The 27,012-nt window shown below is 38.0% G+C and overlaps 2 protein-coding genes across 2 annotated transcripts; both read left to right on the forward strand.

Moving 5' to 3' along the window:
* The first annotated feature begins 339 nt into the window (after positions 1 to 339).
* Positions 340 to 18,513, forward strand: LOC146166695 (uncharacterized). The gene is made up of 8 exons (XM_083388040.1): positions 340 to 641; positions 8,772 to 9,143; positions 10,437 to 11,017; positions 11,826 to 12,032; positions 12,494 to 12,631; positions 15,188 to 15,377; positions 16,334 to 16,468; positions 17,416 to 18,513. The coding sequence occupies exons 1-8, from the start codon at positions 592 to 594 to the stop codon at positions 17,525 to 17,527; spliced, it is 1,785 nt and encodes a 594-aa protein (XP_083244166.1). The 5' UTR covers positions 340 to 591; the 3' UTR covers positions 17,528 to 18,513.
* Positions 18,514 to 20,644: 2,131 nt separating this feature from the next.
* On the forward strand, positions 20,645 to 24,492 carry LOC146166696 (uronyl 2-sulfotransferase-like). The gene is made up of 7 exons (XM_083384559.1): positions 20,645 to 20,743; positions 21,141 to 21,220; positions 21,668 to 21,812; positions 22,611 to 22,717; positions 23,410 to 23,529; positions 23,628 to 23,668; positions 24,332 to 24,492. Exons 1-7 carry the CDS (start codon positions 20,645 to 20,647, stop codon positions 24,490 to 24,492), a joined length of 753 nt encoding a protein of 250 aa, XP_083240685.1.
* The last annotated feature ends 2,520 nt before the right edge of the window (positions 24,493 to 27,012 follow it).

Below are 27,012 nucleotides of genomic sequence, written 5' to 3' on the forward strand. Positions count from 1 at the left end.
GAACAAAGAACAATGCAAATGGAGCTTTAGGTTTGAGAAATGCATCACCGCTTTTCGGATAATTATATGTTTGTTCAGCAAAAAATACACAAAACAAGCCAAACATAATTTCCAGAGTCTCATAATGAACATTTGGTGGTTTCCTTAACCAGTTTTAAAAAAAAATATGATTAAGAAAAATATTTAGACCTGATGCGGTCGTCAAAAATCCATTAAACCTAACTTACGCCTCATAAAAAATACTTATGTAAAAATATGAGAGAGAAAACGAGAAATAGTCAAAAATGAGGACATTTGAGCATTTTTATTGTCTTTGAAATACCATTCAGTTTTCTTGAGAAAATACGATAAATCCTCTTAAAAGAAGACATATATAAACTAAATGCATAATAATGTATTTTAGCATCGATTGTTTTCAACTTTTTTAAGGATGGTATATTTTAAAGACGAATTAAAGTCGCCGTTAAGAATAGAAAAAAGTTAAAATAAAACGATTTGCTGCTGGCAGTGCATCACAACAGCGAGCAGCTACAAGCAGCAGCACGCCATGCTTCACTGAGCGTACTTTCCACTGGATTTCGGCATTGCGGCATGAAACGGAATGCAGACGAGCAGCAAAGTGAACCAAAAGCACCGAAGAGGTAAGATCACCATCGTTAACCACCGCTATAAAATTTTACAAGAGGCTCCAGGTCAGGGTGGGGCAGTTAATTTGGACAGGGGGCCGCATGGGAAAGAGAAAATGTCTTGGCGGTCCGTGTCAAATAAGGGATCTCGAAAACATTTAATACAACGTGTTTTTACACCGAATCTTTAAATACTAATAGATGAGGATGCCATAATAGAGTTGTGTATCCAATAAAATATTGTTAAATCAAGGAAAAAAATGTTAAGATCTGTTTTTGCCTGTAAACGTTTTATTGAAAATAAGCCGCGGGCCGGATTGTATTGCTTGGCCCACTATTTCTCGAGGTAGTCACCATAGCTGGAAAGGACATTACACAGTTGGCATTATACCAAACCAAAAGTGGCGTCTATACGCAAAAGCAAGAGTAGCTTTAATCAAGGAAAAAGGTTAAGAACCACTCGTAAACTGAGATTTTGAAACCGAAATGCATAAGCATATGTGGAGTAAAATTATTCGGATTGACCTTGTAGCACAGGGGTTCTTAAACTGGGGTCCATGGACCCCTCAGGGGTCCGTCACCTAGCCTTAGGGGGTCCATGAAAACCTAATTGAAATATTAGTGTATATTTAAGAAGTAATCAATTTATCAAACACAACAGTTTAATTAAAATAAAACGGTATTGCACTGAATGCATTTAGACTCCATTTCACTTTTTTGGACCGAAATCAGCAGACTTATGAAGTCTATTTGTATTGTGACGTAAATTCATGACGTCATTTAAAAAAAAATTGCCTATTGTGGTCCACGCGAGGCCAAAATTTTAGGGGTCCGCGGTAAAAAAAAGTTTAAGAACCTCTGTTGTAGCACATCTACCTGTTAACATTGCAGACCTTTTTATCTATAGCTAATATAAATTGTAGAGTTAAAGAGAATAGCCTAATGACACGGATATCGTATATCCAATTACACTTTGTGCGCGGTGTACAAGATAATGGTATTTCAAAACCTAAACCATTGTTCTATAAAGATTTAACAAACCTGTTAAAATATTGGGCATAGTCACCCCTAATAATTAGTTTAAACAAATTAAGATAGTGTATATTTCGACAGGGAACATTGACCACCATGATATCTAACTCCAATAAATCGAAACCAAAGAAACCATCGTTGCATATCAAAGTGCATTCTGTCAGGTCGTTATTAAACACTCGAAAAATTCAACATAGCTCCGCTTTCAAAAAAATAACGTACAGCCCAGTAAAACGCGTCTCGCCAGTAAGGCAAGCATTTCAATGTAGATGGTTTGCATTAAATGGAAACAACTAACATCCAGGAAAAGCGAAAGCGTTAGGGATTAACTGGTCAGTTAACGACCTTGGGCAGCATGTAAACAGAAAAAGAAAATAGCCATAACGATTTTCAACAGACTTTTTAAGAACACACGCAGAACGAACACGTTAACTATAACAAAAGCAGATGCTCGCTCTCTACAATAACCCCTGAGATATCATTTTTTCAATGTGTGTCGTCATCGTTAGCTGATCAATGATCATACTTGAACAACGATGACACACTTGTTGATACTCCCCCCAAAAGAATTATCTGCATGGGAACCTACATAAAAGTAGGCAAATAAATGTGTCTGGCCCTCCGTTGACTCATGAACCGTCATTTATTTTGTTTTGGCCGATTCCGCGGTTTGAGTTTGCAGACGTGTTTTTTGTTGGCGTTAGCCTTTTCCAAGCCATGAACTGCCAAAATAAAACGGCTAAGCAAAAGGGAGCGTCACTTTTTAAGTATTGGTCGGTGAGGGTTAATACTCGCGGCAGGTATTGTGGCTTCTTTTGCCTTTGTGTATTAAAGGACTCCGGCCCTGAGATCGAAATAAGAACGACATCAAAGTCGTACTAAAACACAGTTCAGAAAAGGACCGCAATAGGACTATATGGTCGTAATAACGTATAGATCGGAATAAGTCCTATATCCGTCAGAACAAGGCATAAATGGCCAAAATGGGGCCTAAATGACATTTTTTAAACCCAAAACTCACCCCTAAGTACATCACTAACTCCCTGATAATTTGAACCCTAATCCATTTTCTAATCCCTCCTAGTACCCACTACTTACCCCCAATCTGGTGACAAAAATAGCGCAAGCTAGGGCGCCGAAACGTCGACACGAAAACGGCCGATGCCAGACCGACGGCCCCCGATCGTCCCATACCCTCTCCATACAGTTTCAGGCGTTATTTTAGCTATTTAGGCGTTATTCCAGGTTCATGCCTTATTTATACCATTTAGATCTTATTCTGTCTTTGACATTACGATCTTATTTCTGTCTTTGACATTTGCATATGTAGCATTATTAGGTCGTTGGTTTTATTACTATGTTATTATAGATTTTCTTGCTTTAGGTATTGTTGCTTTGCAGGTCTTACTGTGAGTTTGCGTATTAAGCAAACCTGCCTGAGCTGTGCGAAAGCTCGTTAAGTATAGCTAAGCACTGTGTAACGAAAGGCGAAACATGTCAAGGCCTGTCAAATGTCAACTTCAACTTTGCGATTGCTATTGTTTGTGAAGTTTGACGTACGATTAGAAAACAATCTTGTTTCTTTAATGGATTTTATTATTGGTTTATTCTTTCCTGCACTCGGTTAAACGAATACATTAACAAAGCAACCGCGCTTTGACAACCAACAGTGTTTAATGGCGTGCCGTACAGTGATAGACGACTGACAGCTTTAAGAAATACAGTACCGTTTCAGTGCAAACTTATAAACAAAAGTTCAAAACAAGTTTTTAGAGCTGTTTGTGCATTTAAAAGCTTATGTTTTGACGACTGCTGCAGGATGCTTGACCCGTTTGTTGATTGAGCATGCGTCAACAGGCAAAACAAGCTTAGGCGGAATTATTGACATTGCCAATTTATAAACTAAAGTCCAAAACAAGCTTGATTTCAAAGCTTTAGAGAGCTGTTTGTGCATTTAAAAGCTTATGTTTTGACGACTGCTGCTGCATGATTGACCCCTTTGTTGATTCAGCGTGCTTCGCTGGTTTAGTCGGCAAGCAAAACAACAGCATTGGCGGAATTATTGCCCCAAAACAAAAACAGCTGCACCTACACGCGAAACCCTTTTCCAGCTTTACTAATGTTTTCGCGCCGTCAGTCGTGTGACTCAGGGCGATTGGCGGCAAAACCGCAAAGTGCGACGGGGGCGGGACGATGGGTCTTCTAGGTTTTTTAGCAAAAGTAACCCAACGCCGTCCGTTGTCGACGGGGCGCGGCGCCAGAGAAAATAACGCCCCCGTTGTTGATTCTCGTGTGTCACGACGGCCGCAATGAAAAGAGGCCGCCGCGAGCAGACGCGAAGTGCAGCCGGGCGTAACCCAGGCGTGTTGTGAAACGTCTGGCAGTTCTTTTACCCCTGCTATAGCGCCCGATCGCGCTCCGATAACTAGCTGAGATAAGCCGAAAGAACTCAACAGGCCTCTACACTCTCCCTCCCTTTTTTCGGTGCCTGCTGCTGCCTGTTTTACTGCTGAGTTGCGGGGAAAGTTTTTTGGCCGACTTTTATGTAGGACATCGCTTTACGTCCCATGATGGGTTTGATAGATCGATGTGCGAGCGCGACTTGGGGTACTTTGTCTGGCTTATTTTGCTTTGGTGCAAAGGACATTTTCAGGTTTCTTTCTATGTGAATGTAGAAATGTATATGAATTTTTTACATTTTTTTATGTTATATGAAAAAATACAGTTGTATGTTAGATTAAATACTGAAAACCAACCTTCTTCCTGAATTGATTTAAACTTTAAAGAATCTGAACAAACTGAGTACGCTTTGCAAAGGACAATTTTATGATTTTTTAATTAAATGTGGAAATGTATATTATTTTGTTTCCTTTTTTTAGTTACATTTGAAAAATTAGTTTTGTATTGGCGATTAAATACCGCAAACTAACCTTGTTTCCCAAACGTTTGCATGAGCATTGTCCTAAGCGCCTTTTCTTAAACACATGACAATTGTATTTTTAATTTCATTTCATAATTAAGTTTCATTGACTTAATTAAAAAGCATTATACAGCTAAAAAAGGGTTATCAATCATGTAATTAATAAACGCTCATTTCAATCTGCACAGTGCATTGCGTTAAAAGTGCACAACAATTTCTGTTCGCATAACGTGTTTCGGTTAAGAACAAAATGTTTTTAGGATAACCGATTCTAACTATTTACCGACGACACAACTTGTGTGTTCTATACACTCCACAGCAGCTAGTACATTCCTATAAAGTCTTGAACTCTATCGGCATAAATAACCTGTTAAAGGCTCATTGACGTAACTGGAAAAAACCTTTTCCATTTGTTTTCATTTCTCCTTGACGATTGAATGGCTGGCTATGTCAAGGGTGTTCTTTTAAATAGTTTTCACGTTCGCTCATATGTAGCAGCAACATACAGACGTGCAATAATAAATACAAAGGTTTCCGTATTTCAGTATTTAACGACAAACAATATAGCTAGGTTGCAACCATTTAACATTTAACCAGTTTTTTTTTTAACTTTTGTTGTGCAAAGTTTGGTAAACTATATACAATTTGCTTAGTTCAAGAAAACTTAATCATGTGATCTAGATTTACAGACTGATAAGATGTAACTTTAAATATATTAATCAGTCGTATTTACTGTTAGCTAGAAAAAAATATAGAAAGGAATGCCGAACGTCAATATACCAAATTAATATTTGAAGCTAGGTTTCCAAATCCAAAAGTACTCGTACTGGAATAAGCACTGGATTTTTTATAAGTAATGTGCGAGTTCTCCCTACCTTATTAAATGTAAATAAAATAATGTTCAAATTCCGAAATACCCGTTAGAACACGACAAGCAAAATTGCTTTAAAGTTTTAGTTAACCGTCCTCAAAGTTGTGTAACGAATATTCCGTTAGCAACGAACAAAATGGCAAACTAAACACATTATTAAGTGACGCCATAACAAGAAATTGAGTTCTTCGCCATAACTTTAACTTGAATTGTTACTGGGTCAAGTGACTAGGTAAAAATTTCTCAATCGCTTTTCAAAGTGGTTCAGTAGTTAATATATAACACGTTGCTAGTCGTATCTCCAGATATGTATTTGGCGGGCAGATGTGGTTAACATAATTGGAAGGTGTCAATTTCACATCCCTAAAACTTGAACTAGACTAGAAGTGCTACTGTCAGTTTAAAGCTGTTACTGATTAAAAGGCAGTGTTCTAAACAAGTCATTTTGAAATAAATTATGTCAAAGGCAAGTTTTTTAAACAATAATAAGATGTAAAAGGAAAACACTTAATTTAATAGTAACTTGACCCAAATGATGGAAGTCTAAGTCAAGCCAATTGTACAAAATACCTAATTCAAGACTCAAGTTAGACGTAATAAGAATATCAAAGCTCATACAGAAGTAGGTATCATTTTGAACGTTTCGAATAACAGAAAATGATGTTGAAAATGAATAAAGAGGTATTCGAAACGTTCAAAATGATACCTACTTCTGTATGAGCTTTGATATTCTTATTACGTCTTCCTACAACATCCAACCATTATGCTCCAAAGTCAAGTTATTTTACCAAAACGACTTAAGTCAAGTCAAGTCATTTAAAAATATTGACTTAAGTGCACTTTAATTTATGTCATTAACTTGAGTCGTTACAACACTATTTAAATGCATATAAAACACGTCGGTTGCGGACTTTTGTTTTGGCTTTACGCAGATCACTGCGCTTTGTATTTAATCAACATGCTTTACAGCAATGTTGAAAATGAATAAAGAGTTAATCGAAACGTTCACAAAATGCTACCTACTTCTGTATGGGCTTTTAAATGCTTAGTACGGCTTTACAGCAATGTTTACCGATCTGTATGCCGCATGACGATCACAGGTATTTCGGGGTTATGTCCCACAGAGTTTATATACGTAGGGATGACATTTGGATTTTGCCCTAAAAAGTTTAATGCTCGAGTAGATAACACCGCCGCCGTATGCCGTATCCCTACGAAATTGTTCATTAAAGCACAAAATGTCAAAGAACAACCGCGTCAAAGAATAAATGTCAAGACATGACACTAAATCGAGCCTGCAAAGTCGGGTATTCTGTAGAATGGCCAACGCGTGGCAATTACCAATGTACAGTTGTTTGCATCATTCCTAGGGTACTTACTTTACCTTACCCTTCTTACAACCCCCCGGGAGTCCTCGCGCTCACTTTCTGTGTTTCTCAACACGCTTTTAGAAACGGAGGCTAGTTAACATCCAAAGCAACAACAACAACAACAATAGCACGCCTTGTCGGACAACCCAACCGCACGCGCCGTCGGGCAATAACATCACATCGGGGAGCTGTATTTATTGATAGTACGCTCTCTGTGGGTCGCCTGTCAATTGTTTCCCGGCCTTGCTCCCGACTTAGCCTTTGACCTTTTCGCACTTAACCCGAGCGGAGCGCGTAGCCTCGGGCACGAGCTTCAGTCGCCGTCTTGTCTGTTGGCCTGGCGACTTCAAAGCAGAGTCGCTGGCTGCTCGCCCGGCCTTGACTTCATGCGCTTCTAAAAACAGCGGCCTTATAGCGATTTGCCGAACTGGCGCGACTGTGCTTGGGGCGCGATCAAGACTGCCAAGACCAGTGGTTGTTTTACTAACAATAAAACTCAAGGTTAAAAAAACAGAGTAAAATCAAAATCAGACATTAAAGGAATATATATTTCGCCTATACTGCCACCGTCAGTTCCTAATTCGAATGAAATCTTCATTCTGATTTTACTCTGGTTTTTAAACTTTGAGTTTTATTGATATTATACGCGTCATCGGAACAGTGATCGACAATAAAGATACGCCCTTCTATTGTTTTGCTAAAATGATTGTTGGCATAATCTGTATGTACGAGTTGTTTAACTTCAGCAGACTTAACATAAACTTAATAAAGTTACAGTTGTTGTTAGACAAATGGTGTCAAGGAATACAAAAATGTTTATAGTATTGGAAAACTTTTGTTAATCAATATGCACTAGTCATAACTAAAGGTGAAAAAACCAATGGGCCATCATCTGTTTTGTAAAAAATCATTGGGCCAGGGAATAAAATAGTTTGGAAGCCACTGCTGACCTAGACGGTTTTCAGTTCACTGCGAAGATTCGTAATTATGTTAATTTTGTGTTCACTGTCGACCTTGCAGCAAGGGTAAATATGACGCTGAGTTTGCGGTTGCACGACCCCCAAAAATGCAGGAATTCCAGAGCAAAGCGGTTTGCTTATAAACTACTAAACAGGCTTCTGTTTCCTGGCTTTTATTGGTGTGCTAACTTTCGCTACAACTTATAACTATATTAAGTTATGTTTGGTATTTAATTGGCCTGTTTGGCCTGTTTGGCCTGTATGGCCTGTATGGCCCTTGTTTCGGCCTTACGCCTTTATATCAATTTCAGATATAATTTAAACTATTATTAGGGTTGGAAACACTGAAGAATAAAGCTGCGAATATATTTATAACCGAGCGAAACGTAACCGAAATTAAGGCACATAGCTGCATTGCATGTAAGTTCAATAACAACGTAGCCTTTTCGTTACCACATTAGTCTTTGGCCTTGGGGTATGAAGAGGAAAGGGCAGGTTTTGGTAAAAAGAATATTGTCTTGTTTCGTCCACAATTTAGGTGAAAATACAGCTGACAATACAGCTGTTATTTAAGTGCGAGCAACCCGTTTTCCGCACCCGTTCGCTATTAGAAAACCCCAGCGTTTGTAATGAAGTTAATGACTCAAATGACTTGACTTGACTTAAGTCTTTTGGGCAAATGACTTGGGTTAAAATTAAATGTTTTCTTTAAGAATTTTTTCGAAAAGTTGGACTATTTGTCCAAAGTTTTGCACATAAAACATTTTGCTTGCCGTATATTGCGTTTTTAAGATATTGTTGTTAAGGTATTGCTCATACAAGGTTAGCCAATTTTAAAAGCTTAGCGGGTAATTTTTATGGCTATGACTTGACTTGTTATTTATTCAAAAAGACTTGACTGGGACTTAAGTCATTTCAAAGTGACTTGTTTACAACACTGAAAACCCAACTGAAAAGCAGCGCTCGAAACTAAATCCTCGCTCTGTCTCGCAGACTCCACTCGTCCGAGAACTACCGCGAGCAATCCGCCGACTCTTTCCAGCCAGCTCTCAACCAATTCGCATCACAAAGCATGGACACCCTGGACATCAAGCCGTCGTTAGCCTCGCAGTCGAGTCCAGTCGACGTCAGCCAGTTCATTGACCTCAACATGCTCTCGAGCAACCTAGTGTTTGACAATCTGCCCAACGCCTCGCCGCTGGGCGACGCTCGAGCGCTCGACGAACCGGTGATGTGCGATTCCTCCGGCGTCGAGTATCCTCCGAACGTTTCCATATCGCCCGGCTCCTGTAAAAGCCCCTTCTGCTGCACTTCGCCGGGCTACTGCAACTTTCCCTACCACAACCACGGAAACCGGGTCCACAGGTGGGTTTGTCGCGTCACTGGGTACAGAACAAGCCCCAGGAGTAGGGATGTCCGACTGAAGTATCGGTTCTCGGCCGATACTAGGGTGGTATCCTATACCAAATTAATGTAGACATTTCACAAAAACCCTTGAGTCATTATTTCTAGGGTTTTGTCGAGTCACTGGGTACAGTACGATCCCCACTCGTAGGGATGTCCGATAATATCGGATCGGAGCCGATACCCCATGCCAAGTGGAAGTATCGGTACAATTTCGATACTAGGGTGGTATCGGTGACGATATGATACAAAATTAATATAGGTATTCCAGTCATTATTTGCACAGTAATTTCTACTTAAAAAAATGTAGGTTAACAAACAAAGGTTACTAAACTTAAACGCTGAAGCAAATTTTTGATTTTTCTACCTTAAAAGGTAAAATTCTGAAAAAAATGTTACCTTGAATCGAGTATAATTTTGTTTCCTAGTTTTCGTTTCCTGAAAAGTCTCGACCTAATAAACCAAAAAATCATCACCATTGCACTTTTCATTTGAATTACTGTTTCGTGCTTGATTATATTAATGACGTCAGTTGGTATTGGATCGGGACGCGATACTTTGAGTACAAAATATCGGATATCGGTATCGGAATAAAATGCCAAGTATCGGACACCCCTATCCACGAGCATTCAAAACAAGGGCATTTAAATACAGTGGAAAAAGTTAGCCGATAGTGTCAAGGATTGTTTGCTAAAAAGGGCAAAAGGGGATGACATGATATTAAAAGGTTTATAATTACCCTCACGGGTCCCCCCTAAACCTATAAAACGCTCACCCGTTACTGAATAAACTTAAGAAACGAATCGGATTCACGACAAGCTTAAAACCAGCCACAGTTTGCTCAAAAAAGTGAATATTAGGTAAAAAAGAGGACACGGGTTACGTAAAAAGGTAAAAATGGGCCACGGGTTGCAATGCAAATAAAGAAAATGTCCCATATAGTAAATTATTTCCTTAGAAAAGTGAACCCGCAATCATTTCAATGCGGAGAGAGTACAGCCTCTTTAAAATTTAAGCTTTTTAGGCATTGTATTAATGCAAAAAACACTTTGCTAAATTATATGGATTTGCCTAAAAACGACTAGTGGCACATATTGAAACAGCTGGAATCACACTGTTATAATGCGGTTAATTTCTCTTTTACTTGCTATATGTCACACCAATAAAAGTAAGATACCATTGGCCACGGAGCGATTAGATTAATATAGCTTCATAACTATCATGCCAGCGTTTTAACACCTAGCTTTTCATCAGGAACCTCTCGCACCACGACGTGCTGGGATCTGATCTCCACAGCCAATCGTCGACGGACGGTAACCAGCAGCATTCACCGCCCAACCCCTTCCAGCACCAGCAGAGCGAGCAGTCGTACCTCCACGAGGACATGGACGACTTGGACGCGTGCAAGCACCGCGCCTTCACCCGCCGCCTTTCCACGCCGTCAATGCGCCACGAGCCGGTTTCAATGTCGCTCAAAGCCGACCAGATCTCACTCCCGGGAGCACTCTCCGAAACCGACGACTTCTCCGACCTGATCCCTCCCATCACGTCACTCGCATCCTCGTCTTCCTCTTCCCTTTCCTCCTCCGCCTCCTCGATCCTCGGCGACCCGCTGCTGGCTGACGTCACCAGCAGTGACGTCATCGGACTCTTGTCGCTGCCCAAGATCGAGAGCCTGGAGACGAGCGGCACAATGGAGATTGGGGGGGAAGGGTCGCCCGGAACCGCGCCCAAGACGCCGGCCTTCTGCGGCAACGGTGTGGTCAGGAGGAGCCCGCCGCCCCCAAATGTGACCCTTAACCCTGAAAAGCACAAAAGGAGCATGTATCCACCCGGTGAGTGCAAGTTATTGTTGTGGTTAAAGCTTTCGCTTAGTTTCACACTTTATTGGGGACATGTGGCCATGAAACTGTATCTTTGTTCTATTTTAATTAGATAAACGCAAAATGTTTCGCCCTCCGCACGAATCTCTTTATGTTTCTAGCATGTCAGTCCATTTTGATAAAATCGTTTTAGCTCAAACGCGTCGTCTTATCGGAATATCCAAAATAAAAGGGCAACTTGAACGATATAAAGGCTTATTTGCGCTTTGCATCTATAACATCGTTATAGCGCTTGCATTAAGTGTAATTCCTGTCCGAGTGTCCAATTTAAAACTTTTATGAAAAAAAACAACTGTGTGGTGTTTATAAGGTAACTTTTTATGACGTCTTTATGACGTGTTTAGACATAACTTTATGAGGTCACGGTATGAAGTAACTTTGTGACGTTAAGTGATGGTGAAACTTTGTAACTTCATCTCTGAAACAAATTGCAATGTACCCCCCCCAAACAAAGTTCCTAGATCCGCGCCTGCAACTGACATGTTCAATTTGAAGTATGTTTATGATTTTACCCATTTTCTAGTATATGAATGCCCTTAGTTATAACTCCTAATTAAAAACAATTTAAACAAGCTTACAATTGTAATAGCTCAGCAACATGAGATGTTACACTTTTGTAATACGACCTACTATTTACAAACCGTTCATTTAAGTATTGAATCTAAAAAATATCCTGTTGTTTTGAAACGTAAGCCCATCCAACTATGGAGAAGCACACACCTTTTAAATATTGCTAACAACACGCTTTAACGCTTCACAGCAGACCCAGCGACGTGGACTCGAAGTCACGTGAAGGAGTGGCTGACCGGGGTGATCAAGGAGTTCAGCCTGACCGACTTCGAAATGAAGAAGTTCGCCTCCACGGACGGCTACAAGCTGTGCCAGATGACCATGAGGGATCTGTGCCGCGTCACCTCGAAGGAAAACTCGGAAGTCCTTCTTAAACGGCTTTCGATCATCAAACAAAGTGGGTTGGATGTTGTCGTTTTTTGTCTTGCTGCTTTACGTTTCGCAAAACAAACGTTAAATGCGTTTTTATTTTATTTTACATACTTTTTTTACGAACATGTGAGTGGTTTTCTGTAATGTAGCTATATAATTTTTTGCGAACTGGCATTTATGCTTCACATTTAACTTTTAGAAGCGATTAGATTGCTAAAAGAATATTGACAGGCATTTATCGAAAAATCAGTGGTCCAAAAAGTACAAATTTCAAGCTAGACATTATAGAAAAGCAACAACGAGGGAAAATTAGGTTATGTGTCTGTAACAAAAGTAGCAAGTATCACCTCTCAAATATAAATCCAGACGATAAGCTAGAGTACAACTTTTACTATATGATAGCTTATCCTCAATAATCAACATTCACGATCATCAACCCAAGTTGATTTTACCATATTAACGTATTTATGATTTTGCTAAATCAAGGAGTCTCCACTTCACCCACTAACGGCCCGTTCGGCAACGGAGTCCTAGACCCGTTTCAGGCCGCCCAAGCTCGCCAACCGGACTGCAAGGATCCTTACAAGCTCTTCGGCCCGATCTGCATGGAGTTGTCCAATCCAGGTACCTTTCGTCTCAACGCAAAATTATGCTTTTACCCTGCTTTTTTACGCGGACCCCCTAAATTTTTTTTGGTACGGGTGAACCAGGGAACGCGTGAGATGTTTTTAGAGCTGACGTCATAAAAAATGTAGACTTAAGAAACCTGCTCTTTTCAGGCGAAAAAATCTGAAACTGAAATTAAGTCTAAATATATTTAAGCAAAAAGTGGCAAAGCATTATTTTTTTATTAAACTTCTATCTTTTAAAAATTTTATTCCTCTTTTTCAACTGTACACCAAGTTATAAATTAGGCTTTTATGGACCCCCTAAAACTATTCCACGAATCCCCAAGGGGTTCATCGACCCCAGTTTAGGAACCCCTGATTTCGAAGTTAAGTCGTATAAATATGTTGCGGTAAAGCTTTGTTTCTTTTGTTCTAAGAGCTTATCGCTAATGTTATGTAATACCCGAGGATTTTTTGTAATTTAACCCACGTTCTCCTTAGTTTTCCATCCTTAGACCCATACTGCTGCATTTTCTTTAATTAAGCATTAATACCTCACTTTTTTAATACCGTCATTTGCTACTTTAGCGGCCTAAAACCTTTCCATCGACAACATAATACGGAAGTCCGGTCAGGCGCCGTCTCTTTTGAAAAATGGCCTCATAAAGGAAACTATTGTTACCTTTACACAGATTATACTATCGTGTACCTTAATCCTTAGCGGTCATGGTTGCAGAGAATCAAATGCGTTCCACAGCTGTTTCAGTTATTCGCCGTCTTGAGCAATAACACCATGTAAATACTTTGACCTGATAAAGCACGGTTGTGCGAAGGCTTCGAGAAATTCAATACAATTTGTCTTTATACAGTGCCACCTGATTAGATTACAATGTAAATATATTTTTAACGCATCCAAATTGCCTCCATATCGTTGTGTTTCCCTTAGCTCTAATGTTTTAGTGGTCCTTACATATTTTTAATTTTTTTTTAGATTATTTCGCAACGACTAAAATGTCACCATGATCCCAATGGGATTTGGATTTCGAAATTTAGCTCTTGCCCTTCAAGTCCCTTAAGGTTTAGGAATTTCTTAAAAAAATCACAAATGGTCTCATGACAATTAGGAATTCATTTTAAACATGCCGTCCGACATCGTGATGATAAGTGCACTGCCTATATTTTACCCTCTATGGCGAAAATACGTCATTTACAGAAGTGCAATTTTAAGGTAGTGTTTCTCAACCTATGGTCGCGAACCAAAAATTGGTCGCCGTTAATTTGGTTGGATTACAGACTGCAGTACTTCACGTGGGTATATTTATTGAGATGGTTGTGAGTGAGTTTTCACAAAAATTTAAGAAAAGTAAGAAAGCAATACGACGAATGTCTTATATTAACTAATAACATTCGAACTGACTTATATAATTATGCTAATGTCTTAAGTTTTGCGAAGAGAAATCCCAATCTACGCTGTTATAGTTACGCTTATTATTTAAGTCACCGCGAAAATATATTGAAAAACATTTAAGATAGAGCCATATGTAACCGAACAACACTCAAAATGAGTGTTAATGAAACATTATGCAAGACTGCTAAAGCGTAAATAAATCTAAAACATACCGACCTATTGTTTACTATGTCATTCTCGGTTCTGAACAACTTCCTGTCCTTAAATCATTGGTTCTTATACCCCTTTTGAGGTCCGTGAACTAATTTTAGGGGTTCCATGAACAAAATGAAATATTAGTGTATACCTACAAAGTAATCGATTTTTTAAAGAAAAGAGTTTAATTAAAAATAAAACGTTTCAGCACTGAATATATATTTAGACTCCGTTTTACTAAATTTATCAGCATATTTATGAAGTCCATTTGATTGTGACGTCGCTTTATGACGTCATTTTTTGACAATTTCTTGCCTACTGTGGTCCACACGAAGCAAAAAAATTTAAGGGTCCGCGGTAAAAAAAATTGAAAACCCCTGAGTTAAATCGATACTTTAGATGACTCAGCTTACTCATTTCCCATTACACTGAATTAAATTAATTTGCGCGTGTACTCTTGTGGTTATAAACAATCAAACTCGAAGTTTAAAAACCCGAGTAAAACCAGGATCAGACATTTTTTAAAGGAATATTCTCTTCGCCTGTCCCGACATCGTCAGTTCCTATTAGTAAAGTTGTACACAGCAAAGTAATAATGAAATTTAGAGAATTTTTTTTTCGACCGATATCACTTTTTTGGGCCGAAACCGATTTTTTTATTTACCTAAGAAAAGTTCAAATTCGAATTAATTGAAAATAAAATCCAAATAACGTTTTAGTTTAGATACCTCTGTTAATTATTAAACTATTATTTTGCATATTAACTTGGCTTGATGCTGAAACCCTTTTTAAAATGGGTAAATTGTTCGTTGTACAGGAAAAATTATCATATTTTCGTACTGAAATATCGGCCAAAGTATCAGCTTACATTTACTGATACCGATATATCGGTAGAAGCCAAATATCGGCCGATATTAACGCTAAACCGATATATCGGTCTATCTCTAATAAAATTACTTGTGGTTTTAGGTTCGAGTCAAATCCAGCTGTGGCAGTTTCTGATGGAACTGCTGACCATCGCGTCCAACGCGCCCTGTATCGCCTGGGAGGGAGTCACCGGCCAATTCAAGATGGTCGACCCCGACGAGGTGGCCCGCCGCTGGGGGGAGCGCAAGAGCAAGCCCAACATGAACTACGACAAACTGAGTCGGGCGCTAAGGTAACTCATAACTGCTGGTTTTATATTTCAACTAGACACAAACAAACCAAACATACGTTTTCAATAGGGATATATTTCTAATCTTATTAAAATAAAGTTTTTATACATTTTTAAAACTTTCTCTATATTTTATACATATTTGAAAAAACGTTTTACTAATCGGCTATAAACTCCTTATAAATTAGTGTGAAATATTGGTGAAACATATGTTACCACCCGTTTTTACATCGTGCTGCATAAAAAAAAATTACTTTGGCCTAATAATTAAGTCTGTTTATCATTAAACAATCCTAAAAAAGGTGTCTTTTCAGTATATTATAGGTTCTCACTCGTTTTCACATCTTGCTACAATAAAACATTTTGTTAAGTTTCTATAGCGTTAAAGTTTACCCATACAGATGTATTTTCAGACGACGGTATGCTTTGGCCTGCGATATTTATAATCGTTTAGTAAAATGTGTTGTTTTGAAACACAATATTATTTTTTTGTTAAATTTGCTCTGCGTCACAGTGTTTGTTGACACCGGAGACTGCAACGTAAACGACTCGTAACGGTAAAAAATATAAAGCATTTAAAGATTTTGGAGCACAATGGTTGGTCGTAGGAAGACTTAATAAGAATACCAAAATCCGTACAGAAGTAGGTATCATTTTGTACGTTTCGAATAATTCTTTATTCATTTTCAACATCAGTGCCCCTCACTATGTTGAAACTGAATAAAGAGTTATTCGAAACGTACAAAATGATACCTTCTGTACTAATACAGAACCTAGTAAACCGAAAATCAGTCTGTTTGGATGTTCTATGACAAAGTAGGAGTCATTGGAATCTTTATTGCAAATTATAAAGTAAAAACACTACGAGCGTCGAAGGCGCAGTGATCAATAGACAGAAACTTAATGAACATCAAACTTTAGAGCCTTAAAGTCTCTTAAAAAGCTTTGTTTCCTTCCAGATACTATTACGACAAGAGCCTAATGACCAAAGTACACGGCAAGCGTTACGCGTACAAGTTTGACTTCAACGGAATCTACCAAACACTGCAGGCTAACGCTAAGCCGCCGTCCAACCAGCCAAGCCTTTTCTACAGGTTAGTTTCCAGCACAGGGGTGGGTAAATATTTTTTTGACAATGGGTCGCATGAGAGACAGAAAATGCCTTGGCGGGCCGGATTAAATAGGGGATTTGAAATGCACATGACATAAAGCAGGGGTTCTTGAACTGGTGTCCATGGACCCCTTGGTGGTCCGTGAACTAGTCTTAGGGGGTTCAATTTAATTGAAATATTAGTGTATATTTAAGAAGTAATCAAATTTTTAAAGGTTAATTAAAAATAAACGTTTTTGCACTGAATTTATTTATACTCCATTTTGTGGACCGAAAACTGCATTTATGAAGTTTGTATTGTGACGTCAATTTATAAAAAAACTATTACGTCATTTTTTGAAATTTTTCTTGCCTACCGTGGTCAACGCGAATCCAAAAAAAAAATTGGGGGTCCGCGAAACTTGAGACAAATAACGTCAAGGCATATTTCTTTTAATTTATTTTATAATTTTTTTATCGGATTAAATTGCTTCACGGGTCGCATTTTGCCCGAGGTCCGTAGTTTGCCCAGATGTGTTCTAGCATGTCGTGATGTTTTTAAATCGCCCGACCCGGCCACGCACGCCCGATGGCCTCTCCCGTTTCCGCTGTCAACAGGGCAACATCGTGTTACTGGAATTACGCTGAAAGGTCAAAAAAGGCCGTTAGATTTATCACAACAGTCGATGTTTCCAATACTGAAATTGAAGCTGCCAAAATTGCTGTTGCTTAGTATTTGGGTTTCGTGATTTTGGTAAAAATAATGCAAACATGTGCTTGTCCAATTTATATAACTAATAAGACAGGCGATCTTCTTTATTAAAATCCTGTGAATAAGTCACGCGAATGAAAAACACTCACGGTTAAAATCACCTTGAATAGGATGGCGGACTAAATATTAAACCCTCGCCTTTGCGTCAAACCTAAAGCCCTATGAACGTTTTGTTACAGCTCGCGGCAGTCTCGCGTTCGCCAACAGGCGCGCATGTCGCTCGTGCAGCTGCGTAAACTCTCCAAGGCTGGCATGATCCCGCCAGGCATGACCGACCCGCTGCCCAACTGACCTGACTGTGAACTCGCCGGACCGGGACCTGCTTTTCGACGGACTCGCCCGTACAGAGGAATGAGGGCAATATACGGTAGTCTGTGATACGATTTCGCTCGGAATCGCAGGCTTGGCGATTTTCTTCCTCGTTTTTTTTTGTTTTTCGCAATACTTTTGAACCGTCGGTCGAAGTGGTTGTAAAGTAAATGTGGCGTCACAAATATGAGCCGAAATCAGTCGGGGTATGGGGTTTTCTGGGATGTAACCAGCAGTTTTAGAATGAGTTACTTCACTATTGCATGTGGCTCTACAATAGCCTATTCTTCTCGGCCTGTTATTTTGCAATACTTTTATCAAAAGGAAAAAAATAGAGAAAAAGGCTTACCCGTCACCCAGATAAGCATTAAATGTATTTGTGCGGTTTTGTTCGTTCTTCGAAGCAATACACTTTTTTAAAGCCACCACCGACGCCGAAAGTGGCTGTTTGCATGTTTAAAGCCTTGCTGCGTTTTTTCGCCGTTTCTTTTTCTTTCTTTTTTCTACAACTGTATACTGTGCCTCGATGTTGATAATTGCCAAGTGGGGAAGTCGTTTTTTTGTATTTATACCCCGCCAGTCGTTGGATTACGTTACCTGAGGGGCGCCCGCTGATCATTGTCAACGGGTTAAGTTAGAAAACATACTACAAAAATTAACATGCAGGTTTGAAAAGCCTTAACATGAGTTATGTTAACATCAACGTTTGCATGATTGTTATGGACACCAGCTTACTTTTGGAACAATATCTTTACGTGGGTATATCAAAGTTTGCCTATTTCCGACGAATTTATAAAATTATGCTATTTGAAAAAGTTTTAACTTTTTTCGGGTGCCTACGCCTATGCTATTCTTTCACTTTTTTTCTCGATCTGTCACAAGGATCAACCTTATTTTCAGTTTCACGGCCAAGTTGCACCGAATACGTGTTACGATCGTGGATTGTATTTACTTGAGAAATAAAACGATCCGGTTTTGTAACGTTATTCGTGGCCGAATTTAGATTACCTTTGCACAGTAACCGACCTCTATCGTTAGCATATGTATCATCAGCTACTATAGTGTTTGCGTTTGACAGCACAGCTTTTCGTCAGACTTTGGTACAATCAATCGGAAGCACCGTACGGTTAAAACGTGTACTGTTTGCAGTAGTACAATTGTGGAAGTTGATTAATATGCATTTGTATAGATACATAGGAAGAGTTGTATTTTAATAAAGACTGCATAGGGATTTTTGTAGGTAAAGTAACTAGGATTTAATTTTACAAAAGTGCCCAGTAATTTGGTTAAAGTGTAGGACTAATGATCTAACATAGATTTAACAGAGAAGGCCAATACGAGCAGTACTATTGTAAAGTATTAAGGTAGCGAATTCGACATTGGAGTACATACATATTCAGATAAATAGTATCGATAGTATGACATTTCTTTCTTGTCACCAAAAAAAAAACGTCAAAAATTAGTACTTAAAAGCTTGATTAGACTGTCGACAGGCTAATATGTTTTTTAAGCTATTTGTCAAAAAAAAGTATGAAATGAAATGCGTCGTTATACGAAACTCTCAGTGGTGTTTCGAATATAACAAAAATATATATATTCATATGATCTCCGTATTTTAGTATTTACTTACCTTCCCTAGTATTTGCGCAAAGCAAATTCAATAAATACGTTTTCTCAGTGAAAACGCGTCACAAGTAATAAAAACATGACAAATGCGACATAAAAAATGCTGTTGGTTACAAAATGGTGGTCTATAAATAGACGATTTCACTTCCCAAAGTGTTGCAGCATGTAAAACATTTTTTGGCAGATATAAGGTGAATCGATGGTATGTACAAAAAGCTTGGGCTACAAACCAATTTGTCCCCCAATCACATAAATCAATAGCAGTGGCTTTTTGATGTCGCTGCGTACCCCTGTTAGGACAGCCGAGTCGGTTGGAAATAACCCGAGTCCGACTCCGGCCGAAAAAATAAACCCAAGTCCGACCCTCGAGTCGCGAATACGACTCCGGCCAAATTTCGTCGAGGTTGAAAACACTTCTTCCAGCGCTAGCCGCACATTTTAGATTAGATGTTTGACAGTTAAAAAATATAGCTTTTACAGACGCATAATATTAACACTTGTGTTAGTTCGTTAGTTTATTTAAAATCCGCATAAGAACCAGCGGTTCGTGTAGCACATGTTGAAAAACCACTGCTCTAAATGCATGTGTTTTAAATAAATGTAGGAGACAGTATCACATAAAACTATTGGTTTTATATAGATGCTTACAGAGCCCTAAAATCTCTGGCGTGATAGGTTGCTGTAACGCTTCGACAGCAGACAAAGCACTTTGTCGCAGCTTACCATAAGTTATATTAGCCGTTTAAAGTTTTTAGCAGAATATGCTGGCGTCAACGGATACTGGGAGCTGGACAGGTGGCATGAAATTTGTTTCAATAAGCCAGAAACTCCTGATGGTTTTCGGTATGCGTGGACTGGTGTGTGTATCCTTGCTGACCACCGCGTTCGTTTATTGGAACTACACGATGTTATGCACAAGATGTAAGACAAGTACAAGAGTGGTGCGTTACGAAACGCGCGCTATCTGTCGGCTGACTTAGAACCAATTACTCCTTTCGCTACCCCACAAAAAAATGGTTCAAACAATTTGGCGTTTTAAATAATTAAAAGACAAAAAATAATATATTGCTTGAAAATTATTTTTTTAAAAGAGCAAAATAAAAATTGCATTTGAAGTCCATGATGAATTTGGCAAGCAAATGTATATTTTGACCAAATGGTCCACAGCTATTGGACTACTGTTTTTACTAAGTTATTAGATAAAAAACATAAAAAATCTAGAGAATGTTTTAACACTTTATAAGTCTTCTAATTCTGGCCTTTCCAAAATTTTTCCAAATTGTTTTTTATCATGTAGCGGATTTCACCATTGAAAGGAAATACAAAACTGCACGGCAACCTGGCCGGGGAACGCCTGACGGAAATAACAAAACGCTGAATGAAATACTGGACTTGCTTTACCCTGTGCTAGTGACAGCGCCGCAAAACACCCCTGTCCTGTACAACAGGATTACAAAAACAGGCAGCACCACCATGTCGTGGGCAATCAAATTGCAGAGCAAAGCCAAGGGCTTTAATATTAATAGTGGAATTCACGATGAACAAATTAAGTTCTTTCCTGAGGACCAGCAGGTAAGTGCACAAACTCACAAACGTCTATTTAATTTGGTGGGTTATCCGATCCATGGTGATTCCCAACTCATGCGTGTATGACATCCTTATCTGTAGGCGGTGGCAAGCTGCTTAATACGATGATTTTGAAACTTCTTGTATTGCTTCTCTTTTTGTCTTCATAGAGATTTTTTTGCGAAAACACCCTAGGATAGGGGCGCGCATGCATTATTATCAAATTAGCGCAGAAAATACCCTGAAAAATATTTTTTGAGCAAAAAAAAAAAAAAACGCAGGCCAAACTAAATTGCTTGGCGGGCCGTATTTTCCCCAGGTCTGTTCTAACCGCTTTAATTTTTTTTTATTAGGCCAACGTTTTATTATCCTTGTAATGCTACCAATGTTCTATTGTTAACAGAAAGATATGGCAGAACGTATGAATAATTTGTCAAGCTTTTCCATCTACATTCGTCATTTGCATTTCATCGACTTTCACAGGTTAGTCATATAATCAGCTTTAAAAATTAACGGTCTTTTAAAAGTCATTACAACACTTGAATAAGCCATGACTCAATTTAAGTCCTTAATCTTACAACTATATTATGACAAATTTTAAACATCTGCACTTAATGCATGGTGATTTTATTTCAGACAATATTGTGTCAGAAATGCTAAACATATCGCAAACAAAGTTTTTTAACAAAACATAATTCAACAAAATGTGATGGTTTTATTCAACAATTAGATTAGACAAAACATTCCTTATATAGTCACTTTGTTTCCGATGACTTTATGAACAGGTAATAACAAATATTGACATCAACGTTAAAAGTTGGATTGTAACTCATGGAATTTTATTATGCGGCAGTACTTCGTACATTTTTTTGTTTTTTTTTTCTTTATGAATTCGCGTTTGCGTCAAATTGATCGGAGGTTTTTTTATAGTTTTGGTTTAAAGCAACCTGTGTATGTCAACATCCTGCGAAATCCCGTCGAGCGGTTCATCAGCAAGTTTTATTTTCGAAGATTCGGTTTTGCCAAACACAACGGAACCCAGGGAAGTTCTTTAAGGAAGGCTGAAAACCAGGAGGTACAGTGGCAAATAAAGTCCATAATGGTTGGAGGTTGTAGTAGACGTAATAAGAATATCAAAGCCCATACAGAAGTAGGAAGCTATCATTTTGACTGTTACGAAAAACTGTTTCCAATTTCAACATATTGAGCTAAAAACATATACTTACAATCAGTGCCTTCTCTCTATTTACTCAAAATAAAGAAAAAACCGTGCTGCGAAAAATACGACAGTCAAAAATTCACATTACTCTTTTATTTAAACAATTTAATGGATAAGTTATTTAAACAGTTTATTTGAATAAGCTTTTAGGTGCAACATATTTTTTGCTAGTTTTGCAACTATAAACAATAAAAATGTCCTAATGCACTTTTAAATAAACTTTTTGGATCACCAGCAAAATATAAATTTAAACAGATTTTCTATTTGTCAAATTAAGACAGACAATGCAAAAACAGGTATTACTTTTCGTAATCATTCTTAAGGAATTAAATAAAACAGAAAATTTGTATATTAAAAATTCTTTTTTTTGTATTGCACAACGGTACCAGCGGCACCTAGCCCAGATTTAGGTATCTATAGTGGTTATAACGTTTAATTTAAGAAAGAGCTAAGTTTTATATTTTGTGAAGTGTTCCTAAATGTTGGTTGTATAACTCCTGCCCGACTATTACTATAGTTGTCACATTGATAAGTTCATCTAAATTCGCGCTCTATAGCAAATTTACTTTGTTGCAATTTTACCACGGCGTAAAAAGTTCATTCATTGAGCTATATTACCAATTAAAATTGTTCTGTCGCATTTGTTTACGGCAGATCAATCGCACACAGACGATGGACGACTGTATGCTTGACAGTGAGAAATGCTTAAGAGGATATAGGAATATTCTCGCTTACTTCTGCGGTCAAGAGATTAAATGCAGGTTAGTAATGGTCTTGGAAAGTGGTTCTCAAAACCGTAATCCAAAATCGCCATTCCGCATGCAAAAATGGATAAATTATCTCTATAATAGCTGATTCGCGTTAAGATTTTGTTTTGTTGTTTTATTCCACGAAAAAAAGGTGATTACTACAGTTTAATAAAAAAATTCTAGAATTACATTTAACTGTGCCCTCTTTTTACATCGCGTTTACCAAAAGCCATTCAACAGAGTTTATTTATTGATCTACACTAATTAGTATGTAGCTCATCCAAGCAGTTACAACCACTAACCCCTTACAATCCGGAAAGTTTCGCGCAACATCTGTGACACTTATTGCCAGTTTAACTTGTTACTTTCGTTTTATTAACCTTTAAGTTCTTTTCCGCAAATTTGTCTTAAATGACCAAATTGTTTGGACAAGCCTAATAAAGCTTTGTTTGCCGTCACATATTAACCTCGATCTCTGACTTGGAATGTAATTAACGCTCATAATGTTAAATACATTTTTATTGTGACTTTTTACCGAACCAGTCGATCGAGAGTCTTTAAAAATGTTTCAGTTGTTCGCAATTAAACATAAGTGGGCTACACCTGCATTTAGTAAACACAAGTATCTAACACCTGGTGAAAACTAACGGCCAGTCCTACCTATCCCTGCCATTGGTCAAAAACTTTTTCACAATGCTTTCTAGGGATTTAAGCGAGTACGCTTTGGAAAAAGCGAAAATCAACCTTGTGAGGCATTTCACAGTCGTCGGTATTTTGGAGGATATGGACAGCACGCTTAAAGTGTTTGAGGCTGTTTTACCAAAGTGAGTAAACCTTTACTTTAAATATTTTTGTCTAAAATCGTGTTAAGAACGCAGAGGCGTTTCACCAAATTTAACTTTTAATTTAATTTTGCCTTTAGGTTCTTTAAAGGCATAAGAGAAGTGTACGGAAAATCACCAGGTTGTATGTTTGGAGTCTTAGTTCTATTGTGGAATTTGCTATTTGTGTGGTGTTACTTTTTTTTCTAGTTCGAAGAAATTAAGCAATAAACCGGGACAACGGGTATAAGCAACAAAAAGGATAAAAACAAAAATAAGCTAAACTTTTATTAAATATGTTCTTTGTAGTCTTCCAGCATTATTTTATACTAATTTTTCCTTCCCGTAGTTTTGGAAACTGCTAAATCCGCTTTAAAACGTTATTGCTCACTAAGCACACACTTTTTTTTCGCTGAACATGAACATTTCCTAGAGGAAACACTGATGTGGACTAACTAATGGTTACGGCATGTGTTCAGAAATAAAGCTCAAAGATTCACAAATAAGCCTAAAGAGCGCATAATTTCACACTGCATGTCGTACACCCTGCTTTGGTGCTTCGTACCACCAAAAGGTACACGTATACCCCTGGTTAAGAAACCCTGGTATAAGCAATAAAAACAACAAAAAACAAAATGAGCTATACTTTTATTAAATGTGCGCTATCTACTCTTTCAGCATTATTTTATACTAATTCCGCTTTAAACGTTAATGCTCAATAAAACAAGCACACATTTCGCAAAACATGAAATTTCCTAGGGGAAGCACTGATATGGACTAACTTTTAGTTACGGCATGTGTTCAGAAATAAGCGGCTCCAAGACCCTGAAGCGCGTGGAACCATCCCAGCACACCAAGGATTTGATTCGGAAGAAACTAGACTACGAAATGCAGCTTTACTACTTTGCAAGAAAACGTTTTTACCAGCAGTTCGACAAACTTAAAGAGTTAAAGCGGATCCGCTGAGCCGAACGTGGAGGAACGCTGTGCAGAAAAGTTTAACGAAATCAATAAAAAGTTGAAAAAGTTCAACAGTTAAAGATGATACAAGTTCGTATCGAAACATCCTAATCAAGATTATGTCGATATACTTGACCTTTTTGGCTTTGTAAAACATTATTATTACAGATCCGTGCATAGTGTACCCAAAAAATGTATTTTACCAATGCCGATGGTTTTCGTCATATTATAAACTTTTTTGGTAAAACATTCCTTCGGCGGCACTTTTTTGGTATTCCGACACATTTAAAAGTTTAAATTTGTGTTGCCGTATGGCGAGGAATTCAGTAAAATTTATCGGCGTTAGTAGGTTTATAAATGTTTTTTTACGTTCCGAATTTCGTGAAATAAACTTGTTTCATTGTTAACTGGTACTTAAAATATAATTCAAATTATTTTAAAAGAAACTGTAACTATATTTCTACCAATAAAAGGAAGGGCGATTTCTTACGGCAAGTGTATACTTTATTTTTAAATAGTTAACCAAAAAAAAAAGATAGATAGAAATGTGCGCCTAAAACGAGACACCTTTTTTGCATTGATGTTTTGTTATTTATAAAAGGACACAACAAAACGAGTTCGATAGAAAAAGAGGCGAGATAAAACACATGTCAAAAAGCGGCGATTTAGCAGGGAGGTATTAAAATACAGCTGGAGATTTGGGGCCACTTGTATTTGGCTTCAAAAGACCCCTCTTGCAGAGAAAGTCATTAATTTTATTATTTTTAGTGGCGATAAGCTTGTACGATTTCCACGCCGATTTTACCATACCGAGGAACATATGTAAATTCGTAAGGGATTCCGCGTACTTACAGCACTATAGATAACAAAACGCGCACACAACAACAAACAATTCAACAGGGTTTCAGATTCATCCGCCATAAAAAAATCAAACAACTAAACTGTTAAAGCACGTTACGAAGGGTATGTAGCGACACCATGTGGTTTATGTGTTGTCACCAATCTTACACTATAGCCTATGCTTCTTTTCCATTGAATTAATTTTACACGCTTTTTTTCATGGGAAACAGGATAACAATCTTCGTGACTTTCGCACTTTCAAAATAAAAGTAAGCATGATAAACCAACCGGTTAGCTGGTATAATGGCTGTGCATACAAACAATATATTGACAAAGACAAGTGTGGCCTGTTCGGAGGTTTAATAACGCACTATCTCATATTAAGCTCTCTATGGTACCCCAAACAAAACTAGTTACCATTGCCTCCTGCACCTTGTTTATTGCAAGTATTTTAAATGGGACTGAAATTCAACTTAAACCCCCATCGGCCATGTTTATGTAATTCATTGTTACTGGAATTCAACCCAGAAAAATCCATTTATGTATAGTTAATCTCATATATACCGGTAGCATCTTACGCATTTTGTTATTAAGTCTACGGCGGGGATTTGATTTCCAGCAGAGTTTTGCACCTTTGCCGTGAAAGCCAGCTGAGATGAATAGCCAGTTTCATTGTTTGTCGTTCTTAAATGTCCAGCCAGATAACACACACAGCGGGTTTCGTGCGAAAAGTGCGAAAAAATGCGTATAATGCGAGTAGTCGCCGATTCAGTAACTGCAGCAGCTGTGCATAGTGGCCATTCTAAATGATTTTTAATGTAAATCTAGATGCTTTGGTATGGTTTTAGTTGTAGGATCCTAGATGGTAGATGTATTTTTAGAACAATCTAAAAAACCAAATTATAATTTGGTGTCTGGTTCATCGTTCAGGATTAATATTTTATTAATTTCATAAATTTAAAATTTTCGCTGATTGAAAACTAAGTAACGAGGTATAAGGTCAACAAAAAAATCGAAAACTGGTCATATTTAATAAATTGTTTAATGAAACGGAAAATCTTATATCTAAGGCACCAAGCAAGGCCCTTAATGCAACTTTAAACAGTATTATCCTATATATTAAAAATAAATTAATTAATTTTCAAAAATACTTTCTAAATTATTTTTTAGATTATTCTATGAAAAATGGAGATGTTTCTAGGTTTAATGTTGTGTAATTCTAGATGTTTACTCTAGATTAAAAAATGGCACCATGGAGTTGTCTTTCGTTACGATCCAGGATGCTTGTGGGGAATGTGTAAACGAGTGTGTGGGCAATAGTTGGCGGCAGCGCATCTGGATATTTTCCCAAAGCCGCGTCACTACGTTAGGATCCATAGTTAACAACTTTCATAATCGATGGTGGTCGTGAAGCAAACGTGTGGGCGGAAGTAAGCGTTCTTCATAATATGACTTTCGCTTTTAATGGCAGCGCTTTCCAATAGCGCATAAATCACAGAGCAATATACAGCACGCTTGACAAGCGCTGAATGTAACGTTAAAGTGAAAGCTTAGCACATTTGTGGACTTTGATGTGGAGCCTCATAAGTCTTGCTTAGCCTAGGTGGCTTTTAATGCTGTCGGCTATATTTTGGAATCCTATTAAAACAGAAACTTAAGTTGAAGTACTGTGAAAAAAATGAATTG

The sequence above is a fragment of the Ascidiella aspersa genome, chromosome 1 (genome assembly GCF_963924565.1).
Source record: "Ascidiella aspersa chromosome 1, kaAscAspe10.2, whole genome shotgun sequence".
Classification (NCBI taxonomy): domain Eukaryota; kingdom Metazoa; phylum Chordata; class Ascidiacea; order Phlebobranchia; family Ascidiidae; genus Ascidiella; species Ascidiella aspersa.

What these genes read in the sequence shown, in the direction of transcription:
- LOC146166695 (XM_083388040.1), top strand. Translation starts at nt 592, where the DNA reads ATGAAACGGAATGCAGACGAGCAGCAAAGTGAACCAAAAGCACCGAAG. An exon ending in GAACCAAAAGCACCGAAGAG is followed by an intron (nt 642 to 8,771) that starts GTAAGATCACCA and finishes TCTGTCTCGCAG; the next exon opens with ACTCCACTCGTCCGAGAACT. An exon ending in CATGGAGTTGTCCAATCCAG is followed by an intron (nt 12,632 to 15,187) that starts GTACCTTTCGTC and finishes TTGTGGTTTTAG; the next exon opens with GTTCGAGTCAAATCCAGCTG.
- LOC146166696 (XM_083384559.1), top strand. Translation starts at nt 20,645, where the DNA reads ATGTCGTGGGCAATCAAATTGCAGAGCAAAGCCAAGGGCTTTAATATT. An exon ending in TCTTTCCTGAGGACCAGCAG is followed by an intron (nt 20,744 to 21,140) that starts GTAAGTGCACAA and finishes TATTGTTAACAG; the next exon opens with AAAGATATGGCAGAACGTAT. An exon ending in CATTTCATCGACTTTCACAG is followed by an intron (nt 21,221 to 21,667) that starts GTTAGTCATATA and finishes GTTTTTTTATAG; the next exon opens with TTTTGGTTTAAAGCAACCTG.